This window comes from Odocoileus virginianus, chromosome 1 (genome assembly GCF_023699985.2).
Source record: "Odocoileus virginianus isolate 20LAN1187 ecotype Illinois chromosome 1, Ovbor_1.2, whole genome shotgun sequence".
Taxonomy (NCBI): Eukaryota; Metazoa; Chordata; class Mammalia; order Artiodactyla; family Cervidae; genus Odocoileus; species Odocoileus virginianus.
Window position 1 is genome coordinate 29354359 of NC_069674.1, and position 25075 is coordinate 29379433.

The 25075-nt window shown below is 38.4% G+C and overlaps 1 protein-coding gene across 1 annotated transcript; it reads right to left on the bottom strand.

Annotated features, from left to right (window-relative positions):
• Window positions 1-1192: 1192 nt before the first annotated feature.
• Window positions 1193-12395, bottom strand: LOC110135723 (hyaluronidase-4-like). Its single transcript, XM_020890903.2, has 4 exons — window positions 12219-12395; window positions 10731-11686; window positions 5800-5889; window positions 1193-1912 (listed from the first exon to the last, which is right to left on the bottom strand). Exons 2-4 carry the CDS (start codon window positions 11649-11651, stop codon window positions 1496-1498), a joined length of 1428 nt encoding a protein of 475 aa, XP_020746562.2. The 5' UTR covers window positions 11652-11686; window positions 12219-12395; the 3' UTR covers window positions 1193-1495.
• Window positions 12396-25075: the final 12680 nt, after the last annotated feature.

The following is a 25075-nucleotide window of genomic DNA, read 5'->3' on the forward strand; positions in this document are numbered from 1 at the left end:
CTATAGCCCACCACGCTCCTCTGTCCATGGGGATTCTCCAGGCAAGAACACTGGAGAGGGTTGCCATTTCCTTCTCCAGGGCATCTTCCTGACCCAGGGATCGAACCTTTGTCTCCTACGGCTCCTGACCTGCAGGCAGATTCTTTACTGCTGAGACACTGGGGAAGCCCATCAACATTCTATACACCTGGATAAAGTACATATAAAAATGCAATAATTGGAGGATATCAGGCGGAAAACACCTTCCCTAAACTATGGAGGGGAACAGTATTTGATATGCTACAATGTCTTTTGAGTCTTTATGAAACAAAATTATCTGGATTGTAACTAGGTCAGATCAAGTGCCCAAATGAATTTTACAAAAGACTTGCCATTCATTAAGAACCAAAAGGAAATTAATTGCTTGGATACACTATACTTCAATAAAGAACAAGCATCACAGAAAAGAATCTCCTATATAAATTTGATCTTATGGGAGTATAATAGGGCTTACCTTCTGATATTGATGACTGTCAAATGAATTTTCAAGAGCCCTAGTGATACTTTGGCTAGAAATGAATCCCACAGTATTCAGTATAGATTCCCTCTGATCCCACGACTCAGTATCCTGGGGTCATGTGTATCGTGTAGGAATTCCCAGTCTCTGGAGCAGAAACAGCTATAACCCAGTGGTTGCCTTCCTTAGCTCCCATGTACATTCCACATCCACATTCCACATAATACAACCTTATTACAAATTTATCTGCTATTAACAGAGTCTCAGAAACATTGTAACAACATCTAATCATAATAGATGCTCTTGTTGCTATCCAATTTAAGTGTATATTTATTTTTTAAAAAATAAAAATGAAGGCACATCTTTCTTGATCTACTTTCCTTCAGAAATTTCTCTTAAATTATTATTATTTTTTTAAAAGTACCTTTATTCAACCTCTTAGTTCAAATAGTTAATGACCTGACTCACTCTTCCTCCTTCATCAGCCACAGGGGCCTAAACCTGCTCTCACATGAGGACTCTTGCATTTGCTCGTCCTTAATCTGAGAAGGCTCTTCTCACACATCTTGTCATCTGCTCCTCCTACCTTCAGGTCCTCTCATTCGGGAGCCATACCTGACCACCCTGTAAACAATCTCCACCGCTCTCTCTTGTCCGTTTACCACGCTTTGTTATTCTCCACAGCACTTAGCACCATTTGATACAAATGAATTTGTTTATTATCGTTCATCTCCTCACAAGAATTTAAGTTCCCCAAGGACAGAGACTTTGGTACATTCACATCCTTATCTTTAGAGCCTCGCATGAGGTAAGCATCCAGGAAAGAATTGCTCTATCTAATGACTCTATAGAGCCAAAGAGTACCCACCCACCCACTCCCTCCTTTTTTTTTTTCCTTCACTTCAAACAGAGCAAATATTTTAGAAGTATATTGAAGTTAAAGGGGAAAAAAAAACAGCATTTTCTGCTTTTCAGAATTTCAAGCAAAAAATGACATTGTCATGGGGGTAGAAAAATGAAGAGAATCACAGATGAGATCATGCTGAGAAAAACTGATAATTTAAAGTTAGCAATACGGGCCTTATTCTTCCCTCTCAGGACATCTGAAGAAAGATGCTGGCAAGACTCTCCATGCCAGCCATGATAGCAGTGACACGCAAACCCACCCTTCATGTCCTTTATTGTCTTCAGTTTGTTGGCTGCGGAAATGATGACTCTCAGTCTCTTGCTTGGGCCATATTTCTTACTGATGCTTCCCAGCATGTGCAGATAGGAGGAGGATTCAGATGTTTTTCGAACACATCTTCCGTTATTGTTACATAGACTCTGACTGCAGAGTTTGGCTGCAGATGTCACATTAACAGCATAATGGCCCAATGGCCCTTGAATAAATTTTTTCACAGACAAGCAGGTCTCCTGTGGGAAAAACAGAAAGCTGTTTAGATCACTTTCAAAGCATGATTCAATTGTCCAGGTAGTATTCATTAATATTGACTTTTGTATTTGGTAAGCCTGAGGAGAAAGAGTTACAGTGGATTTAGCATTTAAATGAAAGACTAAGCCCTTATAAAATCCCGTAAGTGATGATCCATGCCTTTGGTTAGGAATACTCTAATGAACCAATTTCATACCATTTTCTGGGGAGGATGATTCCACCATTTTCCAGAAGAGTATCCTTTAAGAGAGATTTGTACTGACACTTTAAAAAGAAAATCTTTAATGTGGGATGATTTTTTTAAATTTGTGAAACAGTTTTAATGTTGAAACTTCATATATGTTAACATCAGGTCAGATTTTTCTCAGACTACCAAGTTATCCCATTCTTCTCCTTATCTCTTCAGAGATAACAGTTTTCCTGAAGTGGGGAGGGGTAGTACTTACATCCATGTTTTTATAGCTTTACTACATGTAAATGTAATTATGAACAATATGTATAATGGTATTATTTTGTGTTTTTAATTCTTATACAAATTTATATCATTTGGAATATTTTATTTTCTACAATTTGCTTTGCAAACATTTTCAAGATCCTTTCCCTACATTCGTACATGTAGCTCTTAAAAAAAAATGTAGCTGTGGTTCAGTTTCATAGTAAAAATACATCATACTTTATGTGTCCATCAGTCAGGTTGTAGGAGGGATTCTATAAAAGATTAGTATTTATTACCAAATTCCTGAGTCACTTGTATAGCATATGGAAAGTTAGATTCCCATAAATCTGCCACTAGGCACCATTGATTGCACAACCTTGGATTTTAAGGCTAGTACACAATTCTACCTACTGATGATCGCACTGTGCAGCCAGGATGTACTTGCCGAATTGAAATGACACCATCAGCTAGCCCAGAAGAATCTGGCTAGAATCTTCATCAATGCTTGCCTTAATCCATAAAGGAAGTGCCATGGGAAAATCCTAGTAGATTCCTTAATAAAGTGTGTTTTCTATCAGCACTTCAATTATTTTGATCAATACTAACTCTATTGGAAGGGCTTCCCTGATGGTTCAGCCATAAAGAATTTGCCTGCAATGCAGGAGATGCAGGAAACTCAGATTTGATCCCTGGGTTGGGAAGATCCTTGGAGGAGGAAATGGCAACCCACTCCAGTATTTTTGCCTGGAAAATTCTATGGACAGAGGAGTCTGGCAGTCTACAGTCCAAAGGGTCACAAAGAGTCGGACATGACTGACCATGCATGCATACATAACGTGAATGCATAATTAAGCTCCAATTAATTTAAAACAGTAGGGTAGTTTCTCTGTGAGAAGAGGCCCCAAAACTGTGAATCCATGTGGAAAGGATTCAGGGGTTCAAATGGAAAGTCATAAGGCAGAATAAACTACTAATGGCAGGCAGTAGAACAAGGTGTCATGTTGGGCAATAACAAGTTCTGAAAATCCGTGTGTAATGTTTTGGTTCCAGGCACATTCAGTCTAGGTCAGCCTCACATTATGTTTAGAAATAAATGCTATTTTTAGTCAAGGCATGGCTCCTTATCTGAGGCATCTGAGGAAGTTTGTAGGACAGATGGGGAAAATAGAACAGGGAAATCACTGAACAAAACAAGAAAGGGGAAAGTAAGAAAGGGGGAGAGGAGAGGAAGAAAGAAGACTTGGGGGAGAGACAAAGAGAGCACGGAGTACAGGTAAACCCAATCAGGTTCAACATGGGCTCCCCTGTTCTGTCCCAGCCCTCTTCCTTGAACTTCCTTCATTTATCTTCTGGTATATCACACTCTCCTGGATTTTTCCTTTCTCACTGAATGCTCCTTCTTAATCTCATTTACTAGCTCATCCTCCCTACTTCTTAACCCTGGAGTGCCCTAGGCTTAATTTTTCTCTTTTCCAGCTATATTCTCTCTGGATAAACTTACCCTTTCTCACTGCCTTAAATAGAACTCCCAGATGTGTATTTCCCAGAATTTATCTCCGATCAACTGTACACCCACCTATCTATTTGACATCTCAACCTGGATGTCTCACGAACACTTCAACAATCTTAACCGATTCCAATGTGATCCCCTGATCCTCTTCCCAACCTTTCTCAACATATGTCAGCTCCCTCTCTCCGATGCCTCAGGAGCAAAACCTTGAAGGTGCAAGTTGTGTGGGGGTTGGAAGCATCTCTAACCTCATGCAAGAAAGAGCCAGACCCTACATGGCAGCCATGTGGGATGGTCTTCAAGAGACCACAATAATTTTAAAATCCACCATATAAATAAAAATTACTTTGCCCACTTTGCCTCCTCTCTATCCCTACACTCATCCTTGAAGCAAATGAGCAAAGAAATGAATGGTACTTCTCTTCCCCATAACTGAGACCAAAGCTTGGGGTGTGGGGATGAGAAGCAAGAAGTTTTAACCTGGATAATGACAACCGCCACTTACATTGCACTTGGCATGTGCTAGGTACTGTTTAAGTGCTTTACATGTGTTAATAATGTAATTCTCATAACAGCCCTATGATATAGATACTATTATTCTCACCATTTAACAGATAAAGAAATTGTAGAGACTTGTTCAAGGTCGTTGGCTAGTAGCAGACAAAAAGTGAACACTGGAATCTAAGTCGTTCAACCTTAGGCCTCCTCCTCAGGCCTCCTTGTCTCACCAATACCAACATGCTGATTTGTGGAATGCCAAATGAGAAAGAGCTGACTGTTTTTTTATTTTATAAGACTGAGTGCTTTAATACTTGAAAAGTGAACTATTTGTTAATACCCGTGCATGAGTGCGTGCTCAGTTACTTCAGTCGTGTCCAACTCTTTGCGACCCCGTGGACGGTAGCCCACCAGGCTCCTCTGTCTATGAGATTCTTCAGGCAAGAATACTGGAGTGGCATGTCCCCCACCCAGGTATCGAACCCACATCTCCTGCATCTCCTGCATTGCAGGCAGAGTCTTTACCCACTGAGCCACATGGGAACCCAATTCATTAATACCTAAAAATGAGGAAAACTGTGGTTTCTGAATTTTCACTTAGGTAGTAAAACAGGCCACCAACTGAACATGTTCAAAGTCAGTTGTGGAAAAATAATAGAGTTATTCCATGTGAGACTTGCTATCAAGAGTAGAATGTTAATAAACTTTTATATACACATATATTTTTTTTCCCTCCCATGAGCATTTCTATCGTAGATAATCAGAAAATAAAGAATCACTTTTAGAGAATCCATCCTTTGTGTGGTTGAAAATATTTATTTTTAAAGTTTGGTATTTCTCTCTCTCTTTTTTTTTTTTTTTGCATACATATTATATCATTCTTGCTGTTGTTTAGTTGCTAAGTTGTGTTAGACTCTTTTGCAACTCCCATGGATGTAGCCCTACCAGGCTCCTCTGTCCATGGGATTTTTCTAGGAAAGAATAATGGGATGAGTTGCCATTTCCTTCTTCAAGAGGTCTTCCTGACCCAGGGATCGCATCCACATCTCCTGCATTGGCAGGTGGATTCTTTGCCACTGAGCCACCATCTACCAAAATTCTTACAAAGTAGGTTTTCTTTCAGTATTTTTTTTTAGGTGAAGAAATGGATACTCAGAGAGGTTAATTAACTTGCCCAAGATTACACCCCTAGAATGTAAAATTTGAATTCTTATTTAGGGTTGTCTGGTTGGAAAACCTGTGCTCTTTTTACAACACTGTTGCTGGTACAGACAAATTGCTCAATGTGGGTCCCTGTGCTCTCTGAGTTTTGTTAAAGTCAACTGAGCGGGTAATTAGCAACCGTTTGTCTCTGACATGAAAAATTAAAACAAAACCAATATCTGGAATACCTCCAAGATGTTGGTGGGGAAACCACTGCTTACCTTTGTAGCAGAATAGTCATATCCTCCCCACAATATTACTCCCGATGCCCCCAATGCTGCACTCTCACCAATTGTATGCACTAAGTCCTCCTAAAAAAGAGAAGGGTCACAAGTAGGTTCTGCCAACTATATTTAACCACTGACAATTCAATAATGTCTCAGTCCATCAACTGTAGTAAAGAACACATAGATAATGTTATCTTTGTTTCTAAACTATAGAGCAGGATTGGAAAAGGTAATTCTGCCTGGGATAAGAACCTGATAAATATGTATGATGTTCCAAGCAGTATTCTAGACACTAAGAATATAAAAATGAAGTAGATTCCATTTCTTGTTCTTGAGAGTGTGTTTTAGTGTGATGCTTATGACAGACATATATAATAGCAGGGTAACAAATTAAATTATATATTAGCACCCACAAGACGTACATAGATTAGAGAAAATAGTTAATGCTGCATGGAAATGTATGGGAAGATTTCCTTCAAGAAGTGGAATTTCAGAGTGGTCTTTGGAAAGGAGTATAAATTGATAAAATAGACTTGAGAGCAGAGTTTTTTATCCAGTAGGAAAAAAAGAAAAGGCAGAGTCATATGTAGGAAAAGGTGTGATTCCTTGAGAAGAGTCAGGAACTCTTATGGTAGGTAAAAAGCACTGGGGATCTGGGGAGAAGTAAATGTATCTGAATCCTTCTACTAGGTTAGCCAAAAAGTTCTTTGGAGTTCAAGTGAAAATAAAAGATATATTTTTCATTTTCATGAAGAATTTTACTGAATGAAATATTCACTGTTTTGCTCCACTGCTTTCTGCTATTTTTCAGGCAACTTTTATAATTCCATCTTCCCAAAACATTTTATCATTTTGAGCAAACAACTCCTTTCCAGGGAATTGAATTTTTTTCCATTAAGAGAATTTTGTAAAGACCAAAATAAATGGACATCCAAAGGTGTAGTGTCTGATGAATATGGCAGATGAATCAGAACTTCTCAGCCAAGCTATAACAGTTTTGCCTGGTCATCAAAGAAAGATACGATCTCATGCTATCCTGATGGACGATAATGCATTTTACGTCAGCTAATTCCAGATGCTTTTTTGTTTGAGTGCTGCTTTCAGTGGTCTAATTGGAACAGTAGCTATTGGAATTGTTTGGTTTCCAGAAGGAGCTCATAATAGAAGCCACTCTTTCTAATCCCACCATATACACAACATCACCTTCTTTAAATGAAGATAGGCCTTTGGTGTGGTTAGTGGTAGTTCATTTCACTTGCCCCATGATCCTTCCATTCCACGTTATTGTACAATGCCCACTTCTCATTGCCCATCACAATTTGTTGTAAAAACAGAACATTTTCATTATGTTTAAGTAGAGAATCTCATGTGGGAATTTGGTCAAGGATTTTTTCTGCTTAACTTACGTGGCACCCAAATATCAAAACAATGAAAATAACCAAGTTAGTGCAAATGATTTTCAAGATTTGGATATTTTGAATATGTTGGCTATCTCCCACGTGGTATAATGTTGATTGCTCTCAATTAATGGTTTGATATGATCACTATCAACTTCAACTTGTTTACCTCACCTTGGAGCATTGTCCAATGAGAAATCTCCAGCATGAAAATCTGCAAACCACTTTTGACATATTTGATCAGTCACAGTACCTTCTCCATACACTGCACAAATCTTTTTACGCATTTCTATTGTTTTTACCTTTCTTGAAATAATAAGCATAATATGTAGAAGATGTTTTTTACTTCCATCTTCAGTATTAAAATGGCCGCACAAAAATTCACTCATTTGGATAACACATTTTCAACTTTTAATTTTTTAGATTTTTAATGAAGTATAAATGATTTACAAATACTGTGGTAGTTTCAGCTATATGGCATAGTGATTTGATTTTTTTATGTATTACAAAATGATCAACATAATAAGCTTAGTTACCATCTGTCACCATACATAGTTACTACAGTATTTTTGACTGTATTCCCTATGCTGTACATTGTATCTCTAGGTCTTATTTATTTTATAATTTCCAACCCTCTACCTCCTTCCATGGGACATGATCAGTTTGTTATCTGTATCTATAAGTCTGTTTATGTTTTTGGTTTGTTTGCACTCTGATATGACAGCTGTCACAATGCAATCTAACAAAATTGTTTTGAATGAAGTTAAAGACAACTAAATGCTGCCAGAAGTATCATATAGAAAAACCCAAATGAACTTTCTGGCCAACCCAATAGATAAGTAACATCCAAATACAAGTGTCTTTTGTGTGTATTTTATTACACAATTTTAAAGTGTTAGGGCTTAGCTACAAGAAAGTTTTGACACTGGAAGGCCACACATTTGCAACTAAGATATTTTCAGCTGTCATAAAAACATATTGGAGGAGGAAGTCAAGATGACAGTCAGGGACCCCAATTAGGACATGATGAAAACTGTCAGTGAGAAATGATGAGAGCTTCAACAAAGGCAAGGTCAGTCCTTATAAAGCAGAGAGGACAGATTGAATAGTTCTTTGGAAATTAAGATGGATAAGATTTAGTTACCTACTGGATAATGGAAAGAGAAGGGAGGCATCCAAGTGACTCTCAAGTGGGATGACTAAGTAAATTATAATTCACCAGGATGAGAAACAGAGGCAGTCATGTTCATGGTTACAGACCAAGAGCAAAGAAGCAGGAAATAGGAAGAGATGAAAGAGAGAAGGAATGATAGATGGACAGTCTGCATTGTTTCCTTCCCGGCAAGGTGTGGAGAATCAGAGATCCAGTATAAAGGTAAAGTATGCAAAAGCCAGAATGAGAAAATGGCCATGCTTCAGCAAAGCCCCTCTGCATTATATGAAGTCTCCAATAACCTAGCACTGTGTTTCACAATTTGTCTACATAATGAAACAAGAAAAAAAATCATTCTTCCATTATACTAACTAGCATTGCCTTCATTAAATGAAAATCAAGTCTCTAATTCAAATTGAGACACTGGAAAGAAAATATCCAGCAGAGTTAGCTTTAAGTGATTTCATAATTACAATATGAAGAACATAATAAATGATGTTGTGCTTAGTCGCTCAGTCATGTCCAGCTCTTTGTGACCCATTGGACTGTAGCCTACCAGGCTCCTCTGTCCATGGGATTTTTCAGGCATGAATACTGGAGTGGGTTGCCATTTCCTTCTCCAGGGAATAAAAGATGTTATAACATAATAATGCTATTTAAACAATAAATGAGATTCATGCTGTTTGTTCTTGTGAAAAGGGAAAGATTCATGTGAAAAGGGAAAGGCAATAGCATAGTATTAAAACACTTCAGTATACTATTACTCACGTAACGCTATAATTTTGATTTTCTGAAATAGAGCTCAGAGGTGATACTTAGCCCATAATTGACTTTGAAAATCAAATATTACCCCAAAATGGGGACATTACAAACAAGAGTTTCATTAAAATATGGTTTATCTCATTCTATCCTTTTCTATCAAGGCAAAATATCTGACTGCATGTATTATTATTTTCTACTCATTATTCATAATATATTGTGACATATTGTAGACACTCAATAAGTATTTTTTGAAGGAATAACTATAACCTAGTCTTTTCCCCAGTGGATTTGAGAAAGTGACATGATTTGAGAAATCTGTTACTTGAGGAATAATTTATTGAGAAGATTTTGGTAGGTCTGACTGACATCATCCAATACTTGGAGAACTGACTTTTGAAATAGAGACTTGATTTATTCTATATTGCACCAGAAGTTAGGATTAGAACTAGTAGTGATGCGAAGTTATCCAGAGGCAGAGTAGACTCAACATAGTCAAGAACTCTTCAGGGAATAATTGGGTTCCCAAGTGGCAGATTTCCTTCTAGAATAGGAAGAACCCCATCAAAAAGAAAGTGCTAAAGCAGGTAAGAAGAGATCCGTGTTTGAGGGTGAGGCAGATTAGGTATCTTACATCCTCCAACTTTTTATCATGGTGCTATATTTCTTTTCCTCCTAAACACTGAATGAACATTCCATTTTGAATAATACTGAGTAATCCTACAAGGATAGCAATGTAAAGCCTACTAAACAGTATTTGGGTCAATGAATTTTATTCTGAAATGTTTGAGGAAGAACTGATATTTCACTTAAATGTCCTTATCACAAATGTAAGTGGTTTCAGTACTGCTTCTGTGTTGTGTACTAGAAAAACTGAATTGTGAGCTCACAGCTATTGATGGAGATTTAAGGGCTTTCTCACCTGACCACCCACCCAATGATTGAATCCCTACAAGAATATCCTATATAAGTGACAATCTATATAAAGCTTGAACACTTCCAAGTGTCTACAAACTCATTATCTTCCAAATCAGTTCATTCCTACATCGTTGTGCTTCCTACCCTGTTAAGTCTAAGAATACTTTTATATAAACCACTTTCATTGTCTTGACACTTATCACTAGATCACATTTTAGACTTTTAAAGATAAAATCAACAATCTATATTATTTTTTAAGTAACCTAATCAATTAATACATAAAAATGCAATATATTGAAAATATAGTTGGTAAATAATTTGCCCAAGTTCTCCTTTGTACAGTTTTGATTCGGAAAGTTGCTGCTACTGTTTCATGTTAGGAGCTTCTTTAATATGAATTTTCTCCCTAGTTAAATTTAATCTGTTGGATGATTAAACTTAAATTTAACTACATCTTTGCAGGAAGCCCTTGTAAATCCTAAGCTGGTAAGAATCATCACTTACAAACTCTTAAGCAAACATCTAATTGTCAATGACATTATTTCAGAATTGGCTTGACATTTGAAGGACTACATAGTTTTAGTAATAGAATAGCATTCTATTATTAAGGGGATATAAGCATCCTAAAACATTATTGTCTAAATTTCATATTGTACTAAATTTCCATTTTTTAATGTGTGACTGTATTTTTTTCTTACCTGTGACAAAGCTTCAATACCATGCAAATAAAATGGTCTGGAAAAAATAAAAACTGGTAAAACATAGTCATCTTTAGCCATTTCAGCAATTCTCATAGCTTCTCTAACTCGATAATGAACAAATTTCAAAGCATTTAAATTTGACTTCAATATCTTATCCAAATACACTGAAGTATAAAGTGCTCTGCTTTTTTTCCATAGCCACTGGAGTTGGTCGTTGCGGAAAATTTCGTCACTCGGGCATTTACCTGTGTAGGTCTGTGGATTTATCCTATAATCATAATTGTAGCAGTCTGGATAGAGATAAAAGCCCCATAAACATTTTGGTCTCATTTCTAAAGCCAGTGTGAGAGTAGCATTCATAATACTCTTTCCAGCAGTTTCAAATTCCTTTTGGGCAACTGTTCTCACTTTCATTTCTGACCAATCAGGATGGTGGTTTCTAGTAAAGTCTAAAGAGTGGTTTTTATATATTACCCTATTACCCCAATTTCTGTCCCATTGTGGCTTCCAGCTTTCCCAGTCAATGATAACAAGACCTTCTGATCTCCACCAAGGAAAAACTTTTGCAATGTCACCAGCGGCCTTCCTCAGGTGTGTAGGAAGGCTCATGTTCTGTGGTATCCCTCCATTAAAGGATTTTCCCTCTGGAGAGAAATAAGGATAATACCCTAATTCATTTGGATAAATTATGGCAATTGTCGATCCACTCTGAGTCTCCAAAGGATTTGATATAATATTAAATAACTGAAGATTCAGATCCACACTGAAGAAATGCTGACACTGCATTGTTGGGGCAGCCCAGAAAATGTTGAAAGGTCTTTTCGTGATCACTGGAGGCATTGCTGGCTTCGGGGCTGAATGAGTGGACACGATCAACAGCAGCAGCACTCCTAACCATGCCACCCAGGGGTTAAACATGGCTCATAGTTTTCACCATCATGTTAAGCAATCTCCTTAAAAATAAGAAGAGGAAGAAAAATTAAACATGATGGAGTCAAATGTTCCTTGAATCAGGTCAACTCATGGTAGCGTTTAAGCTACTCTTTGAGTTGTAGACTGACTTTTTAAAAGATTTAGGAGATTTATTGATAACTAGGCCTAATTTATACTTTTAACAGGGAAGAAAAATGAGGTGATTTTTTTTTAAAAACTAAAAAATTTAAAAAAAAAAAGTCCAGTGAATAGAAACCAAAGTAAAAATTTTCACACAACTCCTCAGTCATGAAAACTCTGTCTGCAAGTTGTTCTAGCTTTAATTTCCTATAATTTTGACTACATAACCATTTGGTACTTTTAACAAAAATTAAATGGAACAAAAAGAAATATCTAGTGATACAAACAGTAAATAATCCCTTGCTTACTATTTCAAATTCACTGGACTCAAAAGTGGGCTTGTTCATTTTTTGGTTTCTTTGTTTTTAAAAGATGGCAGTTATATTTGGAATTAGTACAGCTAAAATAGAAACAGGAAGAAATGGCATTTACCTGCTATTGATTATGGATTTTGTTGCTATCTTCTCTTGGTACATAAATTTAGAAACCATCTGATTGTTTAATTCCCTGGTTTCCCATGAAGAAGTTGGACTGCATTTTCACCAATCAATTCCCAAATGAAACTTGGCTAAATCCCTTCTAAACAGACAGTTGAGCCAAAAACTGCCAAAGAATCTTCCCAGACAAGGATGATCTAGTAGTTATGCATTCCAGCCAATGAGATCTCACCATGAAAGCAGTGTGGTTGAAGTTATGTATCAAAATGATTTTATCATGAAGTTTTTTTTAAATAAATGAATCACAAACTTGTCTATGATGTAATTAAATTCAGTGTCTTTTTAAGAGTTAAACCTCCTTTTTTTTTTTTTTGTAGTTTTTGCTGAATTTATCTAATATATTAAATGCAGGAAGAGGTACTGACCAAAGTCATATTTTAACTCTTGCAACACAGCATCCCAAGTTTATAAAGAAACTTGAGTAAGTCATTGCTTCTCTGTACATTGAAGATTTATTCAGGGCTATGAATGATAATTTACTCTTTTAAATAAAGTTATTATTTTTATTATTTTTATTTTAAAATTATTTTTAAGTTATTATCTATAAAATTAATTTCATGAGGAATTTGTATCATGGCATCAGAAGAGTCCCTCAGTGACCAGAGATACTCTATTCTCTTCACCCTTCTCCAGCCATGGGTCTTAAGGTGACTCCTCCCCTCAAAGAAAGAAAAGCCAATTTATTTCTTATCTTTGTCATCCAGGGAAAATGAAAGAGGACCCTCTATCCATAAATATTACTCTTTATCTCCCTCTTCTCATGACAGCATGTATGATATATATATTTAGTTAAATGTCATATTACATTAAATTTCTTAAAGACAAAGGGCTATAAATCTAAAATATTGTGCTTTAGTAAAATCCAGTTATAAATTTTCTAAAGTATTTTAATCATGCTATTTATATAAAAGTTATACCCCCTTTGTCACTAGTCTGTGGAAACATTATTAGTTTAGCATTATCTTCTTCACCAGTATACATTTTGTGACAAACTACTTAACAGTAACAAAATTGAGCATTATGAATTGTTCAGTTCAGTTCAGTTCAGTTCAACTGCTCAGTCATGTTCGACTCTTTGCGACCCCATGAACTGCAGCACACAAGGCCTCCCTGTCCATCACCAACTCCCGGAGTTTACCCAAACTCATGTCCATTGAGTCGGTGATGCCATCCAACCATCTCATCCTCTGTCGTTGTCTTCTCCTTCCACCCTCAATCTTTCCCAGCATCAGGATATTTTCAAATGAGTCAGCTCTTCACATCAGGTGGCCAAAGTATTTGAGTTTCAGCTTCAACATCAGTCCTTCCAATGAACACCCAGGACTGATCTCCTTTAGGATGGACTGGTTGGATCTCCTTGCAGTCCAAAGGACTCTCAAAAGTCTTCTCCAACACCACAGTTCAAAAGCATCGATTCTTTTGCACTCAGCTTTCTTCACAGTCCAACTCTCACATCCATACATGGCCACTGGAAAAACCATAGCCTTGACTAGACAGACCTTTGTTGACAAAGTAATGTCTCTGCTTTTTAATACGCTGTCTAGGTTGGTCATAACTTTCCTTCCAAGGAGTAAGCGTCTTTTAATTTCATGGCTGCAATCACCATCTGCAGTGATTTTGGAGCCCCCAAAAATAAAGTCTGTCACTGTTTCCACTGTTTCCCCATCTATTTCCCATGAAGTGATGGGACTGGATGCCATGATCTTAGTTTTCTGAATATTGAGCTTTAAGCCAACTTTTTCACTCTCTTTCACTTTCATCAAGAGGCTGTTTAGTTCTTCATCATTTTCTGCCATAAGGGTTGATGTCATCTACATATCTGAGGTTATTGATATTTCTCCCGGCAATCTTGATTCCAGCTTGTGCTTCATCCAGCCCAGCATTTCTCATGATGCACTCTGCATATAAGTTAAACAAGCAGGGTGACAATATACAGCCTTGACGTACTCCTCTTCCTATTTGGAACCAGTCTGTTGTTCCATGTCCAGTTCTGACTGTTGCTTCCTGACCTGCATACAGGTTTCTTAAGAGGCAGGTCAGGTGGTCTGGTATTCCCATCTCTTTCAGAACTTTCCACAGTTTATTGTGATCCACACAGTTAAAGACTTTGGCACACTCAATAAAGCAGGAATAGATGTTTTTCTGGAACTCTCTTGCTTTTCAATGATCCAGCGGATATTGGCATTTTGATCTCTGGTTCCTCTGCCTTTTCTTTATCCAGCTTGAACATCTGGAAATTCATGGTTCACATATTGCTGAAGCCTGGCTTGGAGAATTTTGAGTAGTTCTTTACTAGTGGGTGAGATGAGTGCAACTGTGCAGTAATTTGAGCATTCTTTGGCATTGCCTTTCCTTGGGATTGGAAAGAAAACTGACCTTTTCCAGTCCTGTGGCCACTGCTGAGTTTTCCTAATTTGCTGACATTTTGAGTGAAGCACTTTCACAGCATCATCTTTTAGGATTTGAAATAACTCAACTGGAATTCCATCACCTCCACTAGCTTTGTTCATAGTGATGCTTCCCAAGGCCTATTTGACTTCACATTCCAGAATGTCTGGCTCTAGGTGAGTGATCAAACCTTCCTGATTATCTGGGTTGTGAAGATTTTTGTACAGTTTTTCTGTGTATTCTTGCCAACTCTTCTTAATATCTTCTGCTTCTGTTAGGTCCATACCATTTCTGTCCTTTATTGAGCCCATCTTTGCATGAAATGTTCCTTTGGTATCTAAATTTCTTGAAGAGATCTCTAGTCTTTCCCATCCTATTGTTTTCCTCTATTTCTTTGCACTGATCACTGAGGAAGGCTTTCTTATCTCTCCTTGCTATTCTTTGGAACTCTGCATTCAAATAGGTATATCTTTCCTTTTCTCCTTTGCATTCGGCTTCTTTTTTCACAGCTATTTATAAGGCCTCCTCAGACAGCCATTTTTCTTTTTTGTATTTCTTTTTCTTGGGGATGGTCTTGATCCCTGCCTCCTGTACAATGTCACGAAACTCCATCCATAGTTCATCAGACACCCTATCAGATCTAGTCCCTTAAATCTATTTCTCACTTCCACTGTATAATCATAAGGGATTTTATTTAGGCCATGCCTGAATGGTCTAGTGGTTTTCCCCACTATCTTCAATTTAAGTATGAATTTGACAGTAAGGAGTTCATGATCTGAGCCACAGTCAGCTTCCAGTCTTGTTTTTGCTGACTGTATAGAGCTGCTGCATCTTTGGGTGCAAAGAATATAATCAGTCTGATTTTGGTGTTGACCATCTTGTGATGTCCATGTGTAGAGTCTTCTCTTGTTTTGTTGGAAGACATTGCTATCACCAGTGCGTTCTCTTGGCAAAACTGCATTAGCCTTTGCCCTGCTTCATTCTACTCCAAAGCCAAATTTGCCTGTTACTCCAGGTGTTACTTGACTTCATTCTTCTGCATTGCAGTCCTCTATAATGAAAAGAACTTATTTTTTGTGTGTTAGTTCTAAAAAGTCTTGCAGGTCTTCATAGAACCATTCAACTTCAGCTTCTTCAGCATTACTGGTCGGGTCATAGACTTGGATTACCCTTATACTGAATGGTTTGCCTTGGAAACGAACAGAGATCATTCTCTCATTTTTGAGATTGCATCCAAGTACTGCATTTCAGGCTCTTTTGTTGACTATGATGGCTACTCCATTTCTTCTAAGGAATTCCTGCCCACAGTAGTAGATATAATGAGTTAAATTCACCCATTCCAGTCCATCTTAGTTCACTGACTCCTAGAATGTCAACATTCACTCTTGCCATCTCCTCTTTGACCACTTCCAGTTTGCCTGATTCACGGGTCTAACATTCCAGGTTCCTATGCAATATTGCTCTTTACAGCATCAGATCTTTCTTCTATCACCAGTCACATCCACAACTGGGTGTTGTTTTTGCTTTGGCTCCACCCCTTCATTCTTTATGAATTGTATGAATTTGTAAATATAATTATTTCTCCAGTCTCTTTAGTAAAATTTTATTCTATGTTCTAGCCATTTTTATTACTTGGAATGTAAAACTTGATTTCAATTTTCTGACATTATATATATATATACACATATATATATATACATATATATATATATACACACACACACACATACATTTTCACATGTACATATGTACACTTGATCTTTTTAATAAACAAATCTTGATTGAGTATTGGATATGTTTCAGGAAGAGGGCCAGGTCTAGGGATGCAGTGGCAAAACCAACATAATTCTACACATTGCAAAAATTTGTAGATGCCTAAATCTAAGATGCAATACTATAAAACTCCCAGTAGATAACATAGGAGAAAATCTAGATGACCATTGTCATGACAATGACTTTTTAGATACAACTCCAAAGACACAATCCATGAAAGATAGACTTAATAAGCTGAACTTTATTAATATAAAAACATCTGCTCTGTGCAAGGCAATATTTGCAACAGAAACATATGACAAAGGATTGCTATCCAAAGTCTACCAAAACAAAACTCTTGGTACTCAACAATAAGAAAATGAACAACCCAACTTTAAAGTGGGTGATCTATCTGAACAGACACCTCTACCAAAGAAGATATAGAGATGACAAGTAAGCATATAAAAAGAGGCTTCACATCATATGTCATCAGGGCAATGCAAATGAAAACAATGGTGATATTCCACTACACATCTATTAGAATGGCCGAAATCTGGGACACTTGTAACACCAAATGTGGTGAGGACGTGGAGCAACAGGAACTCTCATCCACTGCTGAGGAGAATCCAGAATGCAACAGCTTCTCTGGGCACAACTTTGTCCATTTCTTACAAAATTAAGCACACTTTTACAACATAATACAGAAATTGTGCTCCTTGATATTTTTCCTAATTGCTTAAAAACTTATATTCACACATAAACCTGCACAAAGATGCTTATAGAAGCTTTATTGATAATTGCAAAAAGTTGGAAGCCACAAAGAGGACTTTCAATAGATGAATGGATGAATAAACTGTGATACATTCAGACAATGGCATATTATTCAGCCTTGAAAAGAAATGAACTATCAAACTGTGAAAAGACATAGAGGAAACTTAAGTGCATATTACTAAGTGAAAGAAATCAGTCTGAAAAGTATTCCAAGTATATGACATTCAGGAACAGGCAATGGAGATGGTAAAAAGACAGTGGTTTCTAGGAGTTAGGAGGGAGGAAGGGATAAGCAGGAAGAGCATAGAGGGCTTCCAGGGCCGTGAAACTCTTCTATATAATGCAATAATCATGGATTCATGTCACTATGCATTTTTCAAAACCCATAGGCATACAATGTCAAGAGTTAACCATAAAGTAAACTGCAGACTTTGGGTGATAATGATGTGTCACTCTAAGCTCACTGATTGTAATAAACCTACAATTCTGATGTGAGATATTGATAGTGGGGGAGGGTGTGCATATGTGGAGACAGAGGTATGAGAAAACTCTGTACTCTCTGCTCAAGTTTGCTGTGAACTTAAAAATTCTTTATTTTTTAATTTTTTATTGTTTATTGTTTGCTGTACTGGGTCTTCATTGTGGTGCTTGGTCTTTCTCTAATTGCTGCACCAGAGTTTATTGACCTATGGCAAGAGGGATCTTAGTTCCCTGACCAGGGATCAAACCCATATCCCCAGCATTGGAAGGCAGATTCTGAAAGAGTGGACCATCAGAGAAATCCCTTAAAAATTCTTTGAAAAATAATATCAATTTAAGTGGGAAAACATTATTGATAAAACTATGTTCATGGGAGCTATATTTGCAATAGAGAAAACCTAGAAACAACATGTATGTGTGATCAGTAAGGAGTTTGTTAAGTATATTATGAAATATGCAATTCCCTTAAACAGTGTGAAGTATTTCCTAGTTTTTCATTGTCTTTTAACTTTTTCTCTTGTTTTGCCATGAAAAGCCCTCACAAGACAAAAGTCAGTTTTAGGGACTCAATTACAGATCGATACCTGTCAAATAAACATTTTCTGCTTCTCCCTGAAGCCACTCCACCCCTTTTCCATCCTGAAGGAGCCCCAGCAGCCTAGTATTTGGGAGAAAAACAACAGATAAGAAGCCAAACACCCCTCACTTCTCTCATGGCAGATGTGTTCCTGACAGATTTAAGCCAAAGAAAAAAGAAAAATATTGACTTTCTATTAAACTTTGAATTTAACTCTATAATGAGTGACCAGAGTGCTAAAATCTGTTCATTGTAACTAGGGGCCTGTGGATGATGCAACTCTGAGAGGTTTAGACTGATGTTCAATCCCATACCATGTGTTTCAGTAAATTGAGGTTGTCCAATAAGTAGCAAATGGAAAGGCGATATTCCCAAACAGCAATGAGGAGACACCTACTCTTTCCATGCCAGTGGGAGGTGACAGGTGAAAGACAAGATAACCATCAGTCAAGAAGGCTGCAGGGGAAAATATCCAGGAGGTGGATAGAGGTTTGATTGCAAAACAATGTGAATGCACTTAAGGTCACTGAGCTGTACGTTTAAGCAACCATTAAAATGGTAAGCTTGAAGATGGCAGAGGAACAGGACAGGGAGACCACTTTCTCCCCGTCCCCACAAATTCATGGAAAGAACATTCGAATGCTGAGCGAAACAACTTCTGAATGCTGGCAGATGACATCAGGCACCCAGAAAGGCAGCCCATTGTCTTCAAAAGGAGGTAGGAAAAAATATAAAAGATAAAAAGAGAGACAAAAGAGGTAGGGATGGAGATCCGTCCTGGAAAGGGAGTCTTAAAAAAGAGAGAAGTTTCCAAACACCAGGAAACACTCTCACCGGCGGGTCTGTGGCGAGCCTCGGAACCTCAGAGAATAACAAACCAGGAGGAAAAATAAATAAATAATTAAAACCCACAGATTACATGCCTAACGCAACTCCCAGCGGAGCGGCAGCCCAGATGCTCGCATCCCCCACTAGCAAGCAGGGACTGGACAGGGAGGTGCGGGCTGCATTGCTTAGGGTAAGGATCGGGCCTGAATGCCCCTCGGGCAATCTGAGGGAACTAGCTTGAGATAGCAACCCAGACTGTGGGATAGCTATCCCGCAAGAAGCCCTAACCCAAGACATGGCCAGGCCCGCTCACAGAACAAAGGACTGAGCAGAGCTAGCCAGCTGCGGACCGGCCCAACCCCCGCGGGAGACAGGCAGGTGAAGGCAGCCAGAGCCGGAAGGGGGCAATCGCGGCCCCAGAGAGGCATCATCTACCAAACTGCAAGCAGGCTTCATTGCTAACCAAGACTTCTTGGGATTCTGGACGGTCGACATCCGCCCGGAGGGTCGCAGCCAGAGGTCAGCTCCCCAGAAGAGACACACGGCACACATGAGAAGCTGCGCCCGTTGTACACCCAGAAAACGGAGTGGCTGGGACAGGGGAAGGGGGTAAGTCACGGCCTTCAACTGGGGGCGCCTGCACTCGCCAAGCACCTGGCCACTGAGCTGCTCGGACCTGGGACAGGCGCAAAACGCAGGCCCAAGCAAGTCTGCGCCTTTATGGAGTACCCAAGAACCTGAACCTGAGTGGCTTAGACCTGGGAAGTGCACGCAACCCAGGGCCCGTATCAGACAGTTCCCAGCAGAGCAACCTGGAGTCTGAGCAGTGTAGACTGGGAAAGCACACACGCCGGGAGCGGGGCAAACCCAGTGTGGCTGAATCACTGTGAGCACACGCCTGTGATATTTGTTGGCAGGGTTCCTCCTTCCCCACAGCCCGGCTGAACAAGTGAGCCTAAAAAAGTGACCACCACCGCCCCCTTGTGTCAGGGCGGAAATTAGACACTGAAGAGGACAACATACAGAAGCAGCTAAAATAAACAGAGGGAACCGCTTTGGAAGTGACAGGTGCAATAGATTAAAACCCTGCAGTTAGCACTGACTACATAGGAAGGGGCCTATAGATCTTGAGAAGTACAAACCGGATCAAGGAACTTTCTGAAAATGAACTGACCCTACACTGTCCACAACAACACCAGAGAAAGTCCTAGATATATTTTTACTATTATCATTTTTAAAATTTTTTTATTTTTAAGTCCTCTATTACTCCTTTAGTTTTCATTTGTATAACCTACTATTACTTTACCAAAAAAAAAGACCTTTTTTAAAGCAAACTTCATATATATATATATATATATTTTATAATTTTTGTGACTTTGTTTTTTTCTTTAATATTGTATTTTTGAGAATCTAACCTCTACTCTAGATTTTTAATCTTTGTTTTTTGGTATTTGTTATCAGTTTTGTACCTTTAAGAACCCAATCTTCAGTACCCATTTTTACTTGGGAGCAAGATTAGTGGCTGGATTGCTTTCTCCCCCTTTGGACTCTCCATTTTCTCCACCAGATCGCCTCTATCTCCTCCCTCCCCCTTCTCTTCTATACCCACTCTGTGAATCTCTGTGTGTTCCGGGCTATGGAGAACATTTAGGGAACTGATTACTGGCTAGATCAGTCTCTCTCCTTTTGATTCCCCCTTTTATCCTCCTGGCCACCTCTGTCGCCTTCCTCCCTCTGTGTAACTCTGTGAACATCTCTGAGGGGTCCAGACTGTGGAGAGCACATAGGGAAGTGATTACTGGCTAGCTTGCTCTCTCCCCTTTTGATTCCCCCTCTCCTCCTGGTCACCTCTATCTCCCTCCTCCCTCTTCTCTTCTCCATGTAACTCTGTGTACCTCTCTGGGTGTCCCTCACTGTGGAGAAACTTTTCATCATTAACCTAGATGTTTTATCATTGGTGCTGTATAGATGGAGAAGTCTTGAGGCTACTGTAAGAATAAGACTGAAAACCAGAGGCAGGAGGCTTAAGTCCAAATCCTGAGAACACCAGAGAACTCCTGACTCCAGGGAACATTAATCAATAGGAGCTCATCAAACGCCTCCATACCTACCGTGAAACCAAGCACCACCCAAGGGCCAACAAGTCCAGAGCAAGACACACCACGCAAATTCTCCAGCAACACAGGAACATAGCCCTGAGCTTCAATATACAGGCTGCCCAAAGTCACACTAAACCCACTGACACCTCAAAACTCATTACTGGACACTTCATTGCACTCCAGAGAGAAGAAATCCAGCTCCACTCACCAGAACACTGACACAAGCTTCCCTAACCAGAAAACCTTGACAGGCCACCCGCCCAACCCCACCCACAGCGAGGAACCTCCACAATAAAGAGGAACCACAAACTGTCAGAATACAGAAAGGACACCCCAAACACAGCAACATAAAAAAGATGAAAAGGCAGAGAAATACTCAGCAGGTAAAGGAACAGGATAAATGCCCACCAAACCAAGCAAAAGAGGAAGAGATAGGGAATCCACCTGATAAAGAATTCAGAATAATGATAGTGAAAATGATCCAAAATACTGAAAACAAAATGGAGTTACAGATAAACAACCTGGAGACGAGGATTGAGAAGATGCAAGAAATGTTTAACAAGGACCTAGAAGAAATAAAAAAGAGTCAATATATAATGAATAATGCAATAAATGAGATCAAAAACACTCTGGAGGGAACCAACAGTAGAATAATGGAGGCAGAAGATAGGATAAGTGAGGTAGAAGATAGAATGGTAGAAATAAATGAAACAGAGAGGAAAAAAGAAAAAATAACTAAAAGAAATGAGGACAACCTCAGAAACCTCTGGGGCAATGTTAAATGCTCCAACATTCGAATCATAAGAGTCCCAGAAGAAGAAGACAAAAAGAAAGACCATGAGAAAATACTTGAGGAGATGATAGTTGAAAACTTTCCTAAAACGGGGAAGGAAATAATCACCCAAGTCCAAGAAACCCAGAGAGTCCCAAACAGGATAAACCCAAAGCAAAACACCCCAAGACACATATTAATCAAATTAACAAAGATCAAACACAAAGAACAAATATTAAAAGCAGCAAGGGAAAAACAACAAATAACACACAAGGGGATTCCCATAAGGATAACAACTGATCTTTCAATAGAAACTCTTCAGGCCAGAAGGGAATGGCAGGACATACTTAAAGTGATGAAAGAAAAAAACCTACAGCCCAGATTACTGTACCCAGCAAGGATCTCATTCAAATATGAAGGAGAAATCAAAAGTTTTACAGACAAGAAAAGCTGAGAGAATTTAGCACCACCTAACCAGCTTTCCAATAAATGCTAAAGGATCTTCTCTAGACAGGAAACACAGAAAGGGTGTGTAAACACAAACCCAAAACAATAAACTAAATGTGACGGTATCCTACTTATCAATAATTACCTTAAATGTGAATGGGTTGAATGCCCCAACCAAAAGACAAAGACTGGCTGAATGGACACAAAAACAAGACCCCTATATATATTGTCTACAAGAGACCCACCTCGAAACAAGGGACACATACAGACTGGAAGTGAAGGGCTGGAAAAAGATATTCCATGCAAATAGAGACCAAAAGAAAGCAGGAGTAGCAATACTCATATCAGATAAAGTAGACTTTAAAACAAAGGCTGTGAAAAGAGACAAAGAAGGACACTACATAATGATCAAAGGATCAATCCAAGAAGAAGATATAACAATCATAAATATATATGCACCCAACATAGGAGTACCACAACACGTAAGACAAATGCTAACAAGTATGAAAGGGGAAATTAATAATAACTCAATAATAATGGGAGACTTTAATACCCCACTCACACCTATGGATAGATCAGCTAAACAGAAAATTAACAAGGAAACACAAACTTTAAATGATACAATAGACCAGTTAGACCTAATTGATATCTATAGGACAATTCACTCCAAAACAATGAATTTCACCTTTTTGTCAAGTGCACATGGAACCTTCTCCAGGATAGATCACATCCTGGGCCATAAATCTAGCCTTGGTAAATTCAAAAAGGTTAAAATAATTCCAAGTATCTTTTCTGACCACAATGCACTAAGATTAGATGTCAATTACAGGAGAAAAACTATTAAAAATTCCAACATATGGAGGCTGAACAACATGCTGCTGAATAACCAACAAATCACAGAAGAAATCAAAAAAGAAATCAAAATATGCATAGAAACTAAAGAAAATGAAAACACAACAACCCAAAACCTATGGGACACTGTAAAAGCAGTGCTAAGGGGAAGGTTCATAGCAATACAGGCTTACCTCAAGAAACAAGAAAAAAGTCAAATAAATAACCTAACTCTACACCTAAAGCAACTAGAGAAGGAAGAAATTATGAACCCCAGGGTTAGAAGAAGGAAAGAAATCTTAAAAATTAGGGCAGAAATAAATGCAAAAGAAACAAAAGAGACCATAGCAAAAATCAACAAAGTCAAAAGCTTGTTCTTTGAGAAGATAAATAAAACTGACAAACCATTAGCGAGACTCATCAAGAAACAAAGGGAGAAAAGTCAAATCAACAAAATTAGAAATGAAAATGGAGAGATCACAACAGACAACACAGAAATACAAAGGATCATAAGAGACTATTACCAGCAACTATATGCAAATAAAACGGACAACTTGGAAGAAATGGACAAATTCTTAGAAAAGCACAACTTGTAAAAGAATGAAATTAGAACACTTTCTAACACCATACACAAAAATAAACTCAAAATGGATTAAAGATCTAAATGTAAGACCAGAAATTATAAAACTCCTAGAGGAAAACATAGGCAAAACACTCTCTGACATAAATCACAGTAGCATCCTCTATGATCCACCTCCCAGAATATTGGAAATAAAAGCAAAAATAAACAAACAGGATCTAATTAAAATTAAAAGTTTTTGCACAACAAAAGAAACTATAAGCAGGGTGAAAAGACAGCCTTCCATATGGGACAAAATAATAACAAATGAAGCAACTGACAAAGAATTAATCTCAAAAATATACAAGCAACTCCTGCAGCTCAATTCCAGAAAAATAAATGACCCAATCAAAAAATGGGCCAAAGAACTAAATACATATTTCTCCAAAGAAGACATACAGATGGCTACAAACACATGAAAAGATGCTCAACATCACTCATTATTAGAGAAATGCAAATCAAATCCTCAATGAGGTACCATCTCATGCCAGTCAGAATAGCTGCTATGCAAAAGTCTACAAGCAATAAATGCTGGAGAGGGTGTGGAGAAAAGGGAACCCCCTTACACTGTTGGTGGGAATGCGAACTAGTACAGGCACTATGGAGAACAGTGTGGAGATTTCTTAAAAAACAGGAAATAGAACTGCCATATGACCCAGCAATCTCACTGCTGGGCATAGGCACCGAGGAAACCAGAACTGAAAGAGACACGTGTACCCCAGTGTTCATCGCAGCACTGTTTATAATAGCCAGGACATGGGAGCAACCTAGGTGTTCATTAGCAGATGAATGGATAAGAAAGCTGTGGTACATATACACCATGGAATATTACTCAGCCATTAAAAAGAGTACATTTGAATCAGTTCTAACGAGGGGAATGAAACTGGAACCTAATATACAGGGTGAAGTAAGCCAGAAAGAAGACCACCAATACAGTATACTAACACATATATATGGAATTTAGAAAAATGGTAACGATAATCCTGTATGCAAGACAGCAAAAGAGACACAAATGTATAGAACAGTCTTTTGGACTCTGTGGGAGATGGCGAGGGTGGGATGGTTTGGGAGAATGGCATTGAAACATGTATATTATCACATGTGAAACAGATCGCCAGTCCAGGTTGGATGCATGAGACAGGGTGCTCGGAGCTGGTGCACTGGGATGACCCTGAGGGATGGGATGGGGAGGGAGGTGGGACGGGGTTCTGGATGAGGAACACATGTG